This window comes from Perissodus microlepis, chromosome 5 (genome assembly GCF_051167445.1).
Source record: "Perissodus microlepis isolate ML-2025 ecotype Zambia chromosome 5, ASM5116744v1, whole genome shotgun sequence".
In the NCBI taxonomy this organism is placed as follows: Eukaryota; Metazoa; Chordata; class Actinopteri; order Cichliformes; family Cichlidae; genus Perissodus; species Perissodus microlepis.
Genome location: NC_140465.1, coordinates 976,372 through 993,986, shown reverse-complemented (window position 1 = coordinate 993,986; position 17,615 = coordinate 976,372). Strand labels below are relative to the sequence as shown.

General features: G+C 41.1%; 1 protein-coding gene across 2 annotated transcripts in view; it reads left to right on the top strand.

Moving 5' to 3' along the window:
- Positions 1–17,615, top strand: part of LOC146386340 (receptor-type tyrosine-protein phosphatase gamma-like) — a 362,095-nt gene that overhangs the window by 204,157 nt on the left and 140,323 nt on the right. For both annotated transcript variants that reach the window (XM_084927312.1, XM_084927311.1), the window contains exon 3: positions 16,323–16,505. In XM_084927312.1, coding sequence (XP_084783438.1) covers positions 16,323–16,505 — 183 coding nt within the window. The remainder of the gene's footprint in view (positions 1–16,322; positions 16,506–17,615) is intronic.

Here is a 17,615-nt window from a genome sequence, read left to right as displayed (position 1 = left end):
CATGGAGCACTTAGAACAATACTGTTGAGGCGACTGTTGTTGTATTTGGCGCTGTGTAAATAAATTGAATTGAATCATTGAGCGTATACTGATTGTAGAATAAAAGGAGTTGAGAACAAGTGACCCCAAACGATTACATAACGTCTTGCTGGATCTGAAATTCTTTCCTCTGGCTGAAAAGTCACATCTTTTTGTAGCAGCACCCCTGGCTTTAGCAGTAAAATTTGAATAGAAAACCTCACCAACCTGCTTTTTTTTGAGTAAAAAAGTGATACTGTGATTTTTGCTTTATCTGTCTATATTCAACATTCACCACCATTCACCCAAAACAAAGGGGGGACCTCCTAAACACTTAGCTTCTCCTTGAACTATATTGTGAACATGAGTGAATGAACTAAAAACACAAAAGTTGCTTATGGAGTGAAACACATAATAGCCTTACATCAAATGTCCCAAATCTTCAGAGAGACCATCATCCGCTGGAGCTTGAGTTGCTTTCTTATTTGGCTTGCCCATGTCAACGGGTAAGGCTACGTGGTGTAGGAATATATTTAAAATTAGTTTCTGAACAATTCTGACAGAGCGCTCCTGGTTTGCGGCGTACTCTGCAATTCCTCAAACTATAAGCTGATGTCACCATAATTCACAGGTTTGTCGGTTTGCTTCTGATAGCAAATGCCATTAAATTGATGTTATTGTTTGTGTGAGATCTGTCATACTGAAGAACAAAGCCACTGATGGGAAATCTGATGGCAGCTTTGTACATTCATAATTAAATACATTTTAACAAGCTCTCCAACACCACTGGCTGAAATACAGCCCCAAACCACGATAGAGCCTCCAGGATGTTTTACAGATGGCTGTAGACCTCTGTCCTGACCTCCTCTGTACATCCTGCAAATTTGAACCACTAATTTTAAGCACTAATTCTAATTTGGCCTAAAATCTTAGCCAAACTGAAAAAAATGCATAAACATTAGGCATTTACATGCCACATTTCTTATGGTATCTTTGACACTTTTAAGAGGCTAAATTCAGAAATGAAAAGAGAGACCAAGTCCAAAGAAAAATCAAAGTATTGCTGCTGCAAATACTGTTCGAGGGCAGAAAGAAGCCATTTGAAATTGTTTATGTCATGTACAGTGGTCCCTCGTTTATCGCGGGAGTTACGTTCTAAAAATGACCCGCCATAGGTGAAATCCACAAAGTAGCCAACTTTATTTTTTACAATTATTACAGATGTTTTAAGGCTGTAAAACCCCTCGAACACTCGTGTATTTAATGTACCTCAAATGCCGATCTTTCTTCCAGATAATGAGCAAATAAAACACTTAATGAATAATGCTAAAAAGTTAAATCATTTTTATTCAATAATAATCATTTAAACTGACTGATTCTTATATAGTGAATTTCTGCTCTATAAAAATCATTTATACTACTTTATCCTCATTCTCACAAACATTTTTGCTTTCCATCAACATTCACACTCGGATGAACACATCAGGATTTGGCATTGTGCCCAAGGATATTTTGGCATGCAGACTGGATCAGCCAGCAATCAAAGCACAGATGACCTGCTCTACTTTCTGAGCTAGATCCAGCACATTTACACTTCATCACTTCACAAACAGTAATTTATGATTTACTTAGCCTGAGAAAAAGATCCAAAGTAAATGTGATAATAGTTGCAAGTTTATCCTTATTTGTAACTGGAGGATGTGGAATGTTCCATTGACGCCAGTTGGATACAGACTGGTGTTTTATTTCGTTTTGCAGAGAGTCCCATAATAAGACCAAAGCGTATGTGCTGTACTGTGTTAATGTACAGCAGCATTAATTCAATTCAATTCAATTTTATTTATATAGCGCCAAATCACAACAAAAGTCGCCTCAAGGCGCTTCATAGATACAGAGAAAAACCCAACAATCATATGACCCCCTATGAGCAAGCACTTTGGCGACAGTGGGAAGGAAAAACTCCCTTTTAACAGGAAGAAACCTCCGGCAGAACCAGGCTCAGGGAGGGGCGGGGCCATCTGCTGCGACCGGTTGGGGTGAGAGAAGGAAGACAGGATAAAGACATGCTGTGGAAGAGAGACAGAGGTTAATAACAGATATGATTCAATGCAGAGAGGTCTATTAACACATAGTGAGTGAGAAAGGTGACTGGAAAGGAAAAACTCAATGCATCATGGGAATCCCCCGGCAGCCTACGTCTATTGCAGCATAACTAAGGGAGGATTCAGGGTCACCTGGTCCAGCCCTAACTATATGCTTTAGCAAAAAGGAAAGTTTTAAGCCTAATCTTAAAAGTAGAGATAGTTTCTGTCTCCCGAATCCAAACTGGAAGCTGGTTCCACAGAAGAGGGGCCTGAAAACTGAAGGCTCTGCCTCCCATTCTACTTTTAAATACTCTAGGAACAACAAGTAGGCCTGCAGTGTGAGAGCGAAGTGCTCTAATAGGGTGATATGGTACTACAAGGTCATTAAGATAAGATGGGGCCTGATTATTTAAGACCTTGTATGTGAGGAGCAGGATTAAGCTTGACGAAAACGGCTGCCAGGATTAACTTTTGGAGTGAAACTGTGGAATAGTTTACATGTGGACCTACAGCAATGTTCACCTGTTATTCAGTTTTAAAAGAACTTTTTGAAACTTGCTTTTGGAAGAATATTATGAAGTTATGCTAATTTATATCTGAATTATATCTGTCATGGTATCTATACTTTCTCCTCTCTTTTTTAGTTTTTGTGGGGCAAGTTTATACAATAATAACATAGTAAATCAACAGTGTTGAGCATCTGGTAGGGACCAATAAATATGTATATATTACTTCTTATTTCATTTTGGACTTGATGGCTGAGTGTTTATTTTATGTTACAGAGACTTTGTTTATCTTGTCTGACCACATGTGTATGTGTATATATTGGGTTCATCCTCATCATCAATTTCCTTATCTTATATTAATACAGGACAGGTGTTTGAAGCACTCTATGAGTCATAAAGATCTAAACACTAAAAAATGTTTTCCTTTGCATTTCTTTTGATGTCTTAATTAAAAAAAAAACATCCTTAAAAACGTATATATTGCAATATATATTTCTGACAGAAGTGTCAGAAAAAACAACAACACACCCCCTGCAGGGCTAATCAGAGCTTTGGGAAACAGCACCTCCCACATGTGATCAGGAATTATTTATGAACTTTAATGACGAGCATGTGTTACTCTTCCCTGAGGCACTGGGGCTTTTCTTTTTTTGGCTGTTTTTGAGTGTGTGTGTGTGTGTGTGTGTGTGTGTGCGTGCATGCGTGCGTGCGTGTGTGTGTGTTTGTGTGTGTGCATGTGCGCAGCGGCAGGGGGATTCAGTACAACTGCAAATTTTAAAAAAGCTAAAATGACTAACATGATGACTTCCAACTGACTAAATGGGTAACATCAATAGAATTGATTCCTCAGACATTGTCTACTGTCAGTGTGGCTGCTGTGTATGTCATAAGGAGCTGATCAGAGTGAGTGTGCACATGGAAAAACATATAGGCTGCTACAGGAGATAAACTCCATGTGTTAAGATGACTTGTGGAATTAGTGAAATCTGTTTTTGTCACAAACCTGTCCCATGGTACTGGAAGGCTGTTGTAATGCTACTGGTAAATCCAGCTGTACCATTACGCCTTTGACTGTGCTTTGGTCAGCCAAGACAGAATCCAAAACATTGAATTTAGACTACGGTTGGATTACCTGTCACACCGAAATCTGGTGACCTCTGTGTCACTTTTAAAATCCTTTCTGCAACTCCTTTCATCATGGGAAAGGCCACTTTGCCAATATTTACCCTTGTTTTATCCTGATGCTGATCATGCTGTCTGTCATTTTCAGTGATGGGAATAACGGCGTTAGAAGTAACGGCGTTACTAACTGCGTTACTTTTTTTTAGTAACAAGTAATCTAACTAATTACTATTTCTATCGTTACAACGCCGTTACCGTTACTAACAAGAAAATGCAGTGCGGTCGTGTTACTATTTTTCAACAAACAGATGGTTGAAGCTGTTTTCAGCTTAACGCATCTTATATCAGCTGCACGGAAGTAGCTGGAAGTAATCTGGGCGCTACAGCTTTAAGCAGCTGCGCGCTCCCGCGGACGGCAATCACTTTCTGCCAGATGATCAGTTTTTGGCACAACACCTGGAGCTCAGGGAGCAAAACAATGGCATGAGTGCTGCTGTTTGACTGAGGAAGAATAAAGTAGTCGTGGTAAGCCAATCACATGACCACTTCAAGATGACAAAGCAACAAGTTTTTAAATTGTGTTGATAGGCCATGCAAAACCAGAGTCAAGATAAACAATATATACGCGGCGTTTTTTCCTGAATAGTTTCATCACGTTTACTGTCTAAGCACAGGGCAGCGAGACCTCTCTGCTAATGAGCAAGAAAACAAAACAACAAACAGCCCGTTCGTGTTGGTGGAAAAATGCACCATGTCGACCAATCAAAAAATGATATGGCAACATTTAGTTGTTTAGGAAGAGGAGGAAGATTTAGGAGTGACCGCGAGAGAGAGAGAGAGAGCAGAAAAGGAGAGACAGCGAGTTTTGAGATGTGAGAGATTTGTGACGTTTAGCGTGTTTGGAGTGTGTAGATAATGTGTTGTCTTGTGTAGTTAGTGTGTAGTGTTGTGGATAGTTTTGTGTTGTGTGTCAGAACAATGAGGCGACTGCTGTCTCCAGGTAGAAACAGGAGCAGTGATACACCTGCTGCTGTCAGACCTGCAGGTATCAGGCTGTGATGTTCTTTATAGTGGACAGAAATATTTGGAGTGGCACAAATAATTTGTGTGTCATCTCATTTAATGCAGAACAGCTGATTGTTCTGTAAATAGTTTGAAATAGTTATTTTAAAAAAAGGTAAAAGGTAAATGGCTGCAAATAACTTTGTTTGCAAAACTGGTGCATATGATTTTAAAATTGACAATTTATATTTGCATTTAAATATGATTCATTAAACATGATTGTGGTTGTTACAGTAAAAAATATAACTTTTTCTACTCTGATTTTATGTTTTCTGTCTGATTTCAGATCAATTGTGTTAATACAGTATGTCAAAATGAAAACATAACTGTAAATTCAGACACGTGAGGTTGTGCTGAAAAGAATGACACCAAACAAGGCAAAGCAAATAGTTTTTAAAGGTGAAATGTGGAGGAAACATCAAAAGTAGTTAAAATGGCCAATTATACCCTGGACCCCAGAGGGTTAAACTTTTTTTTAAAGTAACACAATAGTTATTTTTCAAGTAATTAATTACGTTTAGAATCTTGTAACTCAATTACTAATTCAGTTACTTTTTTGAAGAAGTAACTAGTAACTATAATTAATTTCTTTTTCAAAGTAACTTGCCCAACACTGGTCATTTTTGGCGAAGGGGATCACCTTTGAAATGATAAAACATGATTATGATCCTCAATGTCTTGATTCTGAAGGTGCGGGCCCAAATTTAAACACCTATGAGTTGTCTTTGCTGTCCTCCATGTGTGGTCGGTCTCTGGCCATTTGCCTCAAGTGTGCATACTCCAGTCTTCAATTCCTCTGGCATGCTATGCAGTCTGGATTGCATGGTCAGACAAGCTATATAAGGAGATACTTTTCAGGCTAGGTTTTTTCTTAGAAGGAATGGCCACCCTGTCAGCTATTTGTCACAGGCCCACAGAGAAGTGATTTCACACCACGTCCCATGTCCGACTGACCCCGTCAGTCAGCATGCCGCTAACCATTAATCCCACTTTAATGTCCAACTGAGCGTGAAGGAATTTGGAAAACAAAATTCTCCTTCAGAGGATGATGGCAGCCTTCAACCTCCACCACTGACACACACACACACACACACACCACACACACACCACACACACACACACACACACACACACACACACACACACAGAAGGGAAAGACAAGTAACAGAAAAAGTCACACTTAGTGTCTTTTCTCTCCATTTTTCTTTCCCTCTCCTCCTGTTGGCCCTCATTCTCCCCTTTCCTATCTCCCGGTCCTGTCTGTTTCAATTGTAATAACTTAAAAGTAAAAATACATAAATACATAATGAAGATCGAACAAACTATGACAATCAAGTGGACTAGTTGGCAAAAGCCGTAATGATCCACTTGTGAAAGTTAATCTGTTGGGCATTCTTCTTGGCCTTCAGACAATAATTCTGATTGCTACAGTGTCAGACAGGACAGGTAAAAAAAAGGCACACTTCCACTAAGATGTTGTTTCCACCACACCCCTTCACCTCCCACCATTACCATCTTTCCACATGACTTGTGAAGAGGACAACCACAGAGCCAGACATGAACAAATCTTCTCTATGGTTTTCCTCTTGTCCTCCTGTCAGCCAGCTGCATATTCAGCATCTTCTTGTCCAATATAATATCCACTATCCTTCCTCTGCACTTGTCCAAACCATCTTAGCATTGTCTCGCTAACTTTCCCTCCAAGCTGCTCAATGTAAGCTGTCCCTGTGATATAATCATTTATAATCTGTCTAACCCTCAACACACCACCTTCACTTTTTTCATATCTATTCTTAAGAACACTAATTTGCTGCAAATTCTTTCCAGTTCGATCTCTCTGTATAGCGACTTAGTGCAGGTCATTTTCTTCTTTCTTTGTGTCCCCCCCAGAAACACTCTCTACCACTTCATCCAAGTCACTCAGAAATCCTCTTTGTCCTCTCACTGATATCCACCCTGTGGGGCATACGCACTGACAACATTCAGCCATCGCCAGTCATAGTCCCGACATTCGAACCTCTCCAGACTCTCTTCCATCTGCTCCCTCCTCTTACTATGATGGTCCACAGAGATGCCTTCCTAACCTCATCTGTCAGCCGGTCCATCACCACTGCAATAAAAAGGGACTCAGAGCTGATCCCTCATGTAATCCCACACCCACCTTAAACCCAGCTTTCACTCCTACCACACACCTCATTACTGTCCCACTGTGCTCATACATGTTTTACCCCAACCTCACACACTTCTCTGCCACTCTTGACTTGCTCATGCAGTACCACAGTTCCTGTCTTGGCATGCTTTCTATAGATCCACAAAGACACACTAAAGTTCCTTTGGACCTTGTATTTACTTCACCATCAATGCTCTCAAATCCAACATCTGTAGTGCTCTTTCTCAGGCATACTATTTCTTCAGCCATACAGAAGCCATCAGTGACTGTCACCTCTCTTCTTAACCTAGCTTCAACAACTCTTTGCCATATCTTCATAGTATGGCTTTATCCCCTTTGTACAGGGTGGGACAATTATATGGATACCCCATTTATATGGGGCGACCGTGGCTCAGGGGGTTGGGAAGCGTATCTGTAACCGGAAGGTCGCCGGTTCGATCCCCGGGCTCTCTGTCCTGGTCGTTGTGTCCTTGGGCAAGACACTTTACCCTACCGCCTACTGGTGTTGGCCAGAGGGGCCGATGGCGCGATATGGCAGCCTCGCTTCTGTCAGTCTGCCCCAGGGCAGCTGTGGCTACAACTGTAGCTTGCCTCCACCAGTGTGTGAATGCGGGAGTGAATGAATAGTGGCATTATAAAGCGCTTTGGGTGCCTTGAAAAGCACTATATAAATCCAATCCATTATTATTATACACCGTAATAAAATGGGAATGGTTGGTGATATTAAAGTCCTCTTTGTGGCAAATTAGTATATGTGAGGGGGCAAACTCCTCAAGATGGGTGGTTACCATGGTGGCCATTTAGAAGTCGGCCATCTTGGATACAACTTTTGTTTTTTCAATAGGAAGAGGGCCATGTGACACATCACACTTATTGGTAATGTCACAAGAAAAACAATGGTGTGCTTGGTTTCAACGTAACTTTATTCTTTCATGAGTTATTTACAAGTTTCTCTTTGTTCACAGCCATTGACATTTCGAAGAGGTTAACACGTGAGGAGTGGATCAAAATTGTGTTGATATCTGGTGAACGCAGTAACCGGGTCATTGCGGCAGATTTCAATGCAAGACACCCTACGAGACCACGCATCTCGCATGCTACAGTTAGCAAACTGTTTGCTAAGTTTCATGAAACTGGTTCAGTGTTGGATTTGCCAAAATGTGGACGCAAGAAAACTGTCACTAATGAAGAAACATCAGTGGCTGTCCTAGCTTCATTCAGCAAGAGCCCACAGCGTAGCGCTCGCCACATGTCGCTGGAGAGTGGCATTAGTCAAACATCCCTTCGGCGGATATTAGCTACTCACAAATGGCACCCTTACAAACTCCAGCTACTCCAGCATCTCAGCGAGGACCCAGATCGGCGCACAGAATTTGCCGAATGGGCAAAACAAAAATTGGAAAAGGACCCTCAGTTCACGCAGAAGATTTTGTTCAGTGATGAGGCAAACTTTTATGTGAATGGTGAAGTTAATAAACAAAACCACCGCTATTGGTCTGACACTATCCCACATTGGAGGGATCCCTCCAAGACTGTTGGAACAACAAAAGTGATGGTTTGGTGTGGTATATGGGGTACAACGATAGTGGGTCCATTCTTCATCAATGGAAACCTCAAGGCCACTGGATATTTGAAATTGCTACATGATGATGTGTTTCCCTCTTTATGCACTGAAGCTGGCACGTTCCCTGAGTTTTTCCAGCAAGATGGTGCACCACCACATTATGGGTGCCAGGTCCGAGCGTTCCTAGATGAACAGTTTCCTGGAAAGTGGATTGGTCGTCGTGGACCAGTTGAATGGCCCCCAAGGTCTCCCGATCTGACCCCCTAATACTTTTATCTTTGGGGTCATCTGAAGGCAATTGTCTATGGTGTGAAGATACGAGATGTGCAGCACCTGAAACTACGGATACTGGATGCCTGTGCTGGCATTTCTCCTGCGGTGTTTCTATCAGTGTGTGAAGAGTGGGAGAAGAGGGTTGCATTGACAATCCAACACAATGGGCAGCACATTGAACACATTTTATAAGTGGTCAGAAACTTGTAAATAACTCATGAAAGAATAAAGTTACGTTGAAACCAAGCACACCATTGTTTTTCTTGTGACGTTACCAATAAGTTTGATGTGTCACATGGCCCTCTTCCTATTGAAAAAACAAAAGTTGTATCCAAGATGGCCGACTTCTAAATGACCACCATGGTAACCACCCATCTTGAGGAGTTTGCCCCCTCACATATACTAATGTGCCACAAACAGGACTTTAATATCACCAACCATTCCCATTTTATTACGGTGTATCCATAGCTGGACTGGCCATCGGGCATACCGAGCATTTGCCCGGTGGGCCGATGGTGATTTTTCGTTTTTATGGGCCGATGGGTTTTGTCTTTTTTTTTTTCGTTTTTTTTCCCGTAACGGTATAAACACTGAAAGGTGGTGGATTGGCCAGATGCTGGGAGATGTGTAAAAATAACTCAGTTGTTTGGTGGTGGCTATTGCGGAGCTTCCACAGATTCAGTAACATTAGCAAGTGGTGGAGGCCAGCAGATGCAACACGCTGGCAGGTGGATGACGGAAAGGCAGGAGGAGCAGAGACCCGAGGCGGTGAACTGAACTTCAGGTAAGAAGTTATGACCTGCAGTCTATCTGGGTCAGATATAAACCAAGTTTAGGTGGAGTTTATTTTCGTTATGCTGACTTTTTACAGTCAGTTACAATAACTCGTACTGAGTGCTAGCTAGCATGACGGAGTTTATATACAGCTGGGCGGGTGCTATGATATTATTGATGTTGAACTTGTTTTATCTTGTTATTTATAAGGTTAGTTATTAGACTTTCCAACCGTCCCGTGAAAAACGGAATCGTCTCGTATTCAGAGAAAATATTATGCGTTTGGTATTGAGGTGAAAAGGAACACAGTTTGTCCTGGACTTCAGCTACAATGAAAAAGACACAAATGTGGATTTATTCTGTGTCTTTGCTGCACAGCTGCCTCTTCTTCTCTCATTCTCTCCCCCCCACCCCCTCTCCTGTTTCTACTTCAATCATAAAACTGATCAATGATCAGCTGATCGGCTTTCCTCTCTTGTTTGTTTATCCCACTTTGCGCCAGAACGGGGATACCGGCGGATGTCGCGCTAAACAACAGCAACACGTTTAAGCTTGATCAGCTGTTGTTAGAATTTATTTAATATTAATTTCTAGTATCAGCTGATGTTTGCTGGAGCCACAGCTGTAAAGCTGCTGGTCATGATGTCGGTTTGGATATGTGGTGAGAGGGAAACATGAAGATGAAACCAGGAGATGTCCTTACTGAATCATCAGAGCTGAACAGGTGATGGAGAAACAGGTTTACCTTTTAGGTGACATGAATGAGTTGAAGGGAAGTTATGAACTGTTTCTGAGAGACAAATAACACCAGGATCCTTTTCTAAGTAGCTGACAGCTGGTAACTGTGCAGGGGCGGGTCTAGCAAAGTGTTGCCAGGGGCCAGGTAGGGCATTAACAGGGAAAGGGGGGCACAAAGAAATACTTTTCTTTCTTATTCTCATTTAAAATGTCTCGCTTTTAACAAATAATTATCTGAATCTTACAACAAACATTTTCATCTGATGTAAAATGTATAGAAATCCATTATTGTACATAGTAATTTTTTTGAGGGTCCCATCATAATTTCTTCAGAAGTAGCTAAGTACTGTATATGATGCCAGTATTTTCCTGCATTTTCTAGATTCTGTACCAGTACTGTGTGTAAAATGCCATCAAAAAGTCAATTAAGTTTTATTCTTTCTCACCTGTCTTTCTATCTCCTTTCACTTTTTAAAGGTTGCCATGTTAGAAAAAATATTTTGCCCTGCCATGCTGTTTATTGATGTGGCAAATGAATGGTTTATGAAAATATATCTAAATCTGTCATCAGTAATCAGTAATGATCATGTCTCACCTCTAGTCTTCTCTGTCTTAATTTCAGGTTTTCACCATGTGTTGTAGATAGTTCAGGGGGTTAACTTGACCAAGCAGTCTACTTTCGGGTACTGTTTAGAATACCAGAATAGGGAGGATGGTGTAGGTTTAAGTTAAGTTTATTAGACTGATACATATATACCAACAAGACAGTGTACATCACTGTGACAACAGCGTTTGTTTTCATTCAAAGGCTTTATGGTTTTTCCTATAATACCTGGTGGGCCGGTCTCTAGTCAAAATGGCCGGGCCGATTTTTTGTCCCAGTCCAGCCCTGGGTGTATCCATATAAATGGCCCACCCTGTACTTATGACTCATGGACTTTAAAGTCTTTTTCAGCCGCTCCATCAGCCAGAGGGTGGTAGGTGCTGGTCTGAATAGATTTAATGCCTGGTAATTCGTAGAGAGAGACATGAACGACGTGCCCTGGATTATAAGGCACTGGATTATAAGGCGCATTAAGCGAAACAAAACAGTCAAATATGTCAAACTTTACTCAACTCATACTTCTTGCTTCCTCCACTTCTGTACCAATGGTTCATTAATGTTGAATTCTCTCCAGCTGCTCTATTCCCATGTTGTTGCAGTATATTAATGACTAACCTCGTATTGTGGATGGATTATCTCAGTTTTTCTCCTGCCTGAAGTTTGGTCTGTTTACAGCATCCTGCCATCCGATTGCATTTGTCCCTAACCATCGGGAACCCTCATGTTAACTTTTATCGAGGGGAAAAAAGTTAGCGTTCATCCTTCAGCTTCACTGTGTTTATCAGATTCAGATTCAGAACACTTTATTTATCCCCAAGGGGCAATTAAGAGACTGACCTTGCCGACCGTACACAAACATCACATTGGGGAGACAGGTCAGGCTGGGTAGCTGGCCGGTCAGCCGCACGAGCATGGAACGACCCGGAACCGAACAACAATGGAAAATGCACAACATGAGGAAAGACGAGGAGAAAAAACAAACTCCCCCCAGACTGAGCTCCAACAGCTATGTTATTTTATGCTAACATAGCTGTGTCGCTAGCGATCACGTAGCACATCATTATATGCTAGCTAGCCCAACTTCAGTAACCCTACAAACGTCACTGCTGTTTAGTTTTCTGTCTTCGTTTATGTCAGAAGCTATAGCAGAGCTGTACGTTTTAATTTTTTCAGAAATCTCTCAGTCAGAACGTGCTATATCATGTTTAGATGGAAACTAGCGAGCTAACTCTCTGCTAACTTCTAACTCTGTTAAATTTAATAAATTCTGTTTTCATGGATGCCTGGATGTTAAACTTAATTCTTACACCTGGTAAAGCACACTCATCATTTTATTGAAGATGAAATAATTTAGAGAGTTCTTAACTCTCAGTGATGCTGCAGTGTTTGTCTGACTTTGGGAGCTGAAGTGGAGTTTGGACCCAGATCACTCCACGAGGTTCCTGACTACGGTAGCCATAATGCTCCAACAATCCATCAAGCGGTGCGGCTTCGTAGCTTACCAAAGTCGTACTTAAACATTTATTGACAGATTTTTGAGCGCCGTGTACCACATAAAATCGGTTCGAGGTCAGTAAGCACAACCAGAATGCATACATATTCATACACTGTCGATTTTTGAGAAAATTTAAGGATTTTAGGTGCACCTTATAGTGCGTAAAATACGGTACAATGTCATATTATCTATGTTACAGATAATCGTAGCATGTTATGTAAAAGATGTTTCTATATCTGCGATTACCACAACTAGATGACTGGAACTGAAACTGAACAGGGAAAGAGACTGTGTGAACTGGAAAGAAGAGACCGTAGTCCTTTGTGGACACTACAAAGTCTCACATAATTTGATCTTTATGTCACGTAGTCAGTAACCATGAGATGGCAGATAATTACATATATTTCCGGTAGCAGCTACTAGATTATGTCAAATGCTCTTAAGAAATCAAAGGAAGTGATCTTCACTGTACAGCTTTTATCTAAATGGGAGTATGTGGCGCAGACTTTACTTGAAGGTAGTGATGATGTGTGGAAGCCAAAAACTGTGGTGGATATAAATTTGTGGAACCAGCACCCCAATGCAGGATGTGTGGATCCTATGAGTCTAACCCAGCAGTCAGAGCAGAGCTTGGATAGATGGGTGAGGGGACTGGTTTTAACAGCCTCTGGTGTCTGGAGGTCTACCCTGCGTATCTCAGTTTTTCCCCTTTACTGTTTCACAAAGGGTTAAAAGGGAATGGGCACAATTTAGAATTTATTTGCAGGATATTTTATTAAAGCAACTTAGTAGGCAAAAGTGGAAAAGTGGAATCAAATAATAATAATCACAAAGTAATAATCTAATCACCTGAATTATACTTATATAATTAACATACTCAGAGATTTGCCACACTGAACAGGCAGTGAAAAATATTATTTCATTGCAAAAGTTGGAATTTTAAAGTAGAAGGAAGATCTAGGGCAACATTAACTAACATCAGCACCAGCACACAGCATACATTTGATGTTAAAAAACTGAATGTACTAAGTAAAGGAGTGTCATTTGGTGGCTTGCCTTGTGCATATGTATTTTTAAAACTTTTACTTTCAGGAGAAGAATTAAATGAGTCACGCAAATGTGAATTACGCCGTCTGCACTAAACTGCCACAGTACCACAGACTGTCCAAAATCTAATGCTGAGAAAAAATATGTCTTATGCCTTGTGGTGGTAGTGATAGTTGCTACTAAGAGTTTATTTTTAGTAGAGGGAGAAGTTATCAGAACGATCACATAATTGGCACTTTGCGTTGATGGCTCAAAGCCTCAGTGCCTCTTCATTCAGTTCTCACGCTGAGTGTTTAGAGGTGAGCCCCACCTTTTGTTCCTCAATAACACTGGGATTTTCACTTTGACAGGAATTAATTGAAATGAGCTTCTTTTTCTCAAGCCACTTTTTTTCTCAGCAGTGCGCACACAGCGAGCAACCTCTAACAAATATTTATCTCCATTGCACCATTTTTGCCTGAGCTTACACTGGATTGTTTATTTAGTTTGTAGGCCTGCACCATTCTCTCTCTTCTGGATTATTGAGCCACTAATTCACAGTTCAGAGTTCAGGTGTACATTTAACACATTTTTGTGCAACAGCGGTTGCAATGCAGTTATAATTAACATTTATATGATCTGTGCAACTTTGCTTATCATGTCGATGGTTTTCATGACTGGTGGGCTGTTATGTCGCAATGAATTATGGGACAGCATTTTCTCCTATCCTTTCATAAAGGATGGTTCAGTGTATCCTATGCTAAAGGAAGCAATGATGCTCCTTTCCTTAATCTTTGGAGAATTTTCACAGCTCATATTACTGCCTCCACACAGATACTTCTGGCTGATGTCTCTCAGTTAGGAACCCTCCTAAACAAAGTGAACTATTGGAATGCACCCCAAGTCTATAAGTAAACATTGAGATGTTAAAGCTGGGCCCTGTGAGATTTCAGTCCTGGCCTTTGTAGTTATGTTGTGGTTGAAAAAAGGAGTCAGCAGTGCAAAACCAGATATAGCGGTCAATATCATATGTATTATTTCACGAAACAGAATTCGTGAATATAACCTGCCCTCAAATAATGACATTTTGAAATCTTCCGAAATCCTCATGAACAAAAAGGGTTTGTATTTCAGCAGCTTCCTCTGATTGGTGCTCAGGGTAGCTGACAGTGATCATTGCCCAGCTGTGGAATGTTTAATAGGGATTCACATAATTTAGCAGTGCTTCCTGTCAGCTGGTTTCAGAGAGGTCTGAAATGTCCTTTTGTTCTGATATACACTACCAGTCATAAGTTTGCATACACCTTTTTATTTAATGGTTTTTCTTTATTTTTACAACTTTCTACATTGTAGATACAAACTGAAGACATCAAATGTATGAAGCCAGATATGTGCAATTATGTGGCAAACAATAAATTGATCAATAACTCTAATTATATTTTAGATTTTAGATTCCTAAAAAGTAGCCACCCTATGTTTTGTTGACACTGCTGCAAACCCTCGGCCTTCCCTCAATGAGCTTCATGATGTAGTCACGTGAAATGGTTTAACTTCACCGGTGTGCCTGTCAGGGTTTATTTATGGAATTTCTCTTCTCAATGGGGTTGGGACCATCATTTGTGTTGTGCAGAAGTCAGGTTGGTACACAGCTGACAGCCCTACTTGACAACTGTTAGAATTCATATTATGGCAAGAACCAATCAGCTAAGTAAAGAGAAACAACAGTCCATCATTACTTTAAGAACTGAAGGTCAGTCAGTCCGGAAAATTGCTAAAACTTGTCCCCAAAGTGCAAAAACCATCAAGCACTACGTCAAAACTGTCTCACATGAGGACCGCCCCAGGAAAGGAAGACCAAGAGTCACCTCTGCTGCTGAGGATAAATTCATCTGAGACACCAGCTTTAGAAATCTCACATTAACAGCACCTCAGATCAGAACCCAGATAAATGCCACGTAGAGTTCAAGTAGCAGACACATCTCTACATCAACTGTTCAGAGGAGACTGTGAATCAGGCCTTTATGGTCAAACAGCTGCTAAGAAACCACAACTAAGAAAAGCAACAATCAGAAGAGATTTGTTTGGGCCAAGAAACACAAGGAGTGGACATTAGACCAGTGGAAATCTTGGCTTTGGTCTGATAAGTCCAAATCTGAGATCTTTGGCTCCACCCACCGTGTCTTTGTGCAGAAATGGTGAACAATGATCTCCACATGCATTGTTCCCACTGTGAAGCATGGAAGAGGAGGTGTGATGGTGTGGGGGGGCTTTGCCGGGGAGACTGTTGGGGATTATTCAAAACTGAAGGCACACTGAACCAACCTGGTTATTACAGCATCCTTCAGCGACATGCCATCCCATCCGGTTTGGGTTTAGTTGGACCATCATTTAATTTTCAATAGGACAATGACCACCAAACACACCTCCAGGCTGTGCCAGATGGCCTGGCCTCCAAAGTCACCTGACCTAAACTCAGTCAAGATGGTTTGGGATGAGATGGACCGCAGAGTGAAGGCAAAAGGGTCAACAAGTGTTCAGCATCTCTGGGAACTCCTTCAAGACTGTTTGAAAACCAGGAGCTCATGAGCTCATTGAGAGAATGCCAAGAGTAGTAATTAAAGCAAAGGGTGGATATTTTGAAGAATCTAAAATATAAAACATGTTCTGAGTTATTGACACTTTTTTGTTTACTACATAATTCCATATGTGTTCATTCATGGTTTTGACACCTTTAGTGAGAACCTACAATGTAAATCGTCATGAAAATAAAGAAAAAACATTAAATTAGGGGATGTGTTGAAACTTTTGACTGGTAGTATATCTCAGTTTTGCATTCACATTTTTTTTCAAGTGATGAGATGCTGTTGTATTTCTTATCTTCCCCAGGTATGTATGGGCCAGATGAGGGCTGGGCATCTGCCTACCCACAATGTGGAGAGAGAAACCAGTCACCAATCAATATTGTGGATAAGGATACCAAAATATCCAGAGAATATCAGGAGCTGACACTGGAGGGTTTTAACATAGAATCTTCAAATAAGACATCTATGAAGAACACTGGCAAAACAGGTAAACATAAAACATGTTCTGTTTGTCCTTTTGTTAAAGTTTCTTTTTTTGTTCTTGATTTATGCTTCCCTTTGCAACAACAATCTTTGTCTTTCACCACCAGGGGAGATCTTTTCTATACCTTGGCGTATCTTTTCTGACATTGTACGGGCATGAATTCTCACATTAACATTGACTTTAGCTGGGCAAGCTGAGAGGCCGGCAGCTTTTTCAGGTGGTTTGTTCGGCACTGTAGCAATCAGAATTATTTTCTGAAGGCCAAGAAAAATGCCCAGTGGATTTATTTTTTCAAGTGGATCGTTACGGCTTTGCCATGGTCCACTTAAATGATCTTTATGATTATTACTTATTTCATTTATTTTTAACTTTTAAGATATTACAAATGGAACAGACATGACTGGGGGATAGGAAAGGTAAAGATGTAGATTAGAAAAGTTCAAGAAAAGGAGAGGGGAAGAAAAATAGAGGGGAAGAGGGACAGAGAGAAAAGACAAAAAAAATCTGCTGGATCACCTGCTGGAAGAACAAAAAAGCAAAGAGAGAACAACCACAAGAGAAACCACAGCAAGAACCTAGATAAGTGTAAGTAACAGTGACCAATAGATATTGAATGTTAATGAGCAGCGCGCAAGACCGACAATGCATGACGTGCTTTGACGCAGCAGCCAAGGAAGATACAGTATGTGTCTGTGCACACCTGCGTGCATGAGCGCACTTGTATTGAAAAGGTTTCTCCACTATCTGATAGTGGGTGTGGGGAGCCATAGCCCTGCCCCCCAGGACATGAAGCAGGCATGGAGGAGATCCAGGCCCCAAACATCTTGAGGCCCTCCAATGCACGAGAGCCCAAGGAGGACCATCATGCAACCCACCTAGAAAGAGCTTAGGATAGTCCCAGACAGGGGGGTCATGCAGCAGCCACATTGCAGAAGCTACAGGGGGCTGTGACGATGTGCCTGCAGGATCTGCCAGCAGCCAGCTGTGTCAGAGTGGACCTAGACCTGGGCCTGAAGGGCAGTTCAGGTGTACATTTAACACATTTTTGTGAAAAACGCTAAATATGTCAGCAGGTTGATAAATGCAGTTATAATTAACATTTATATGATCTGT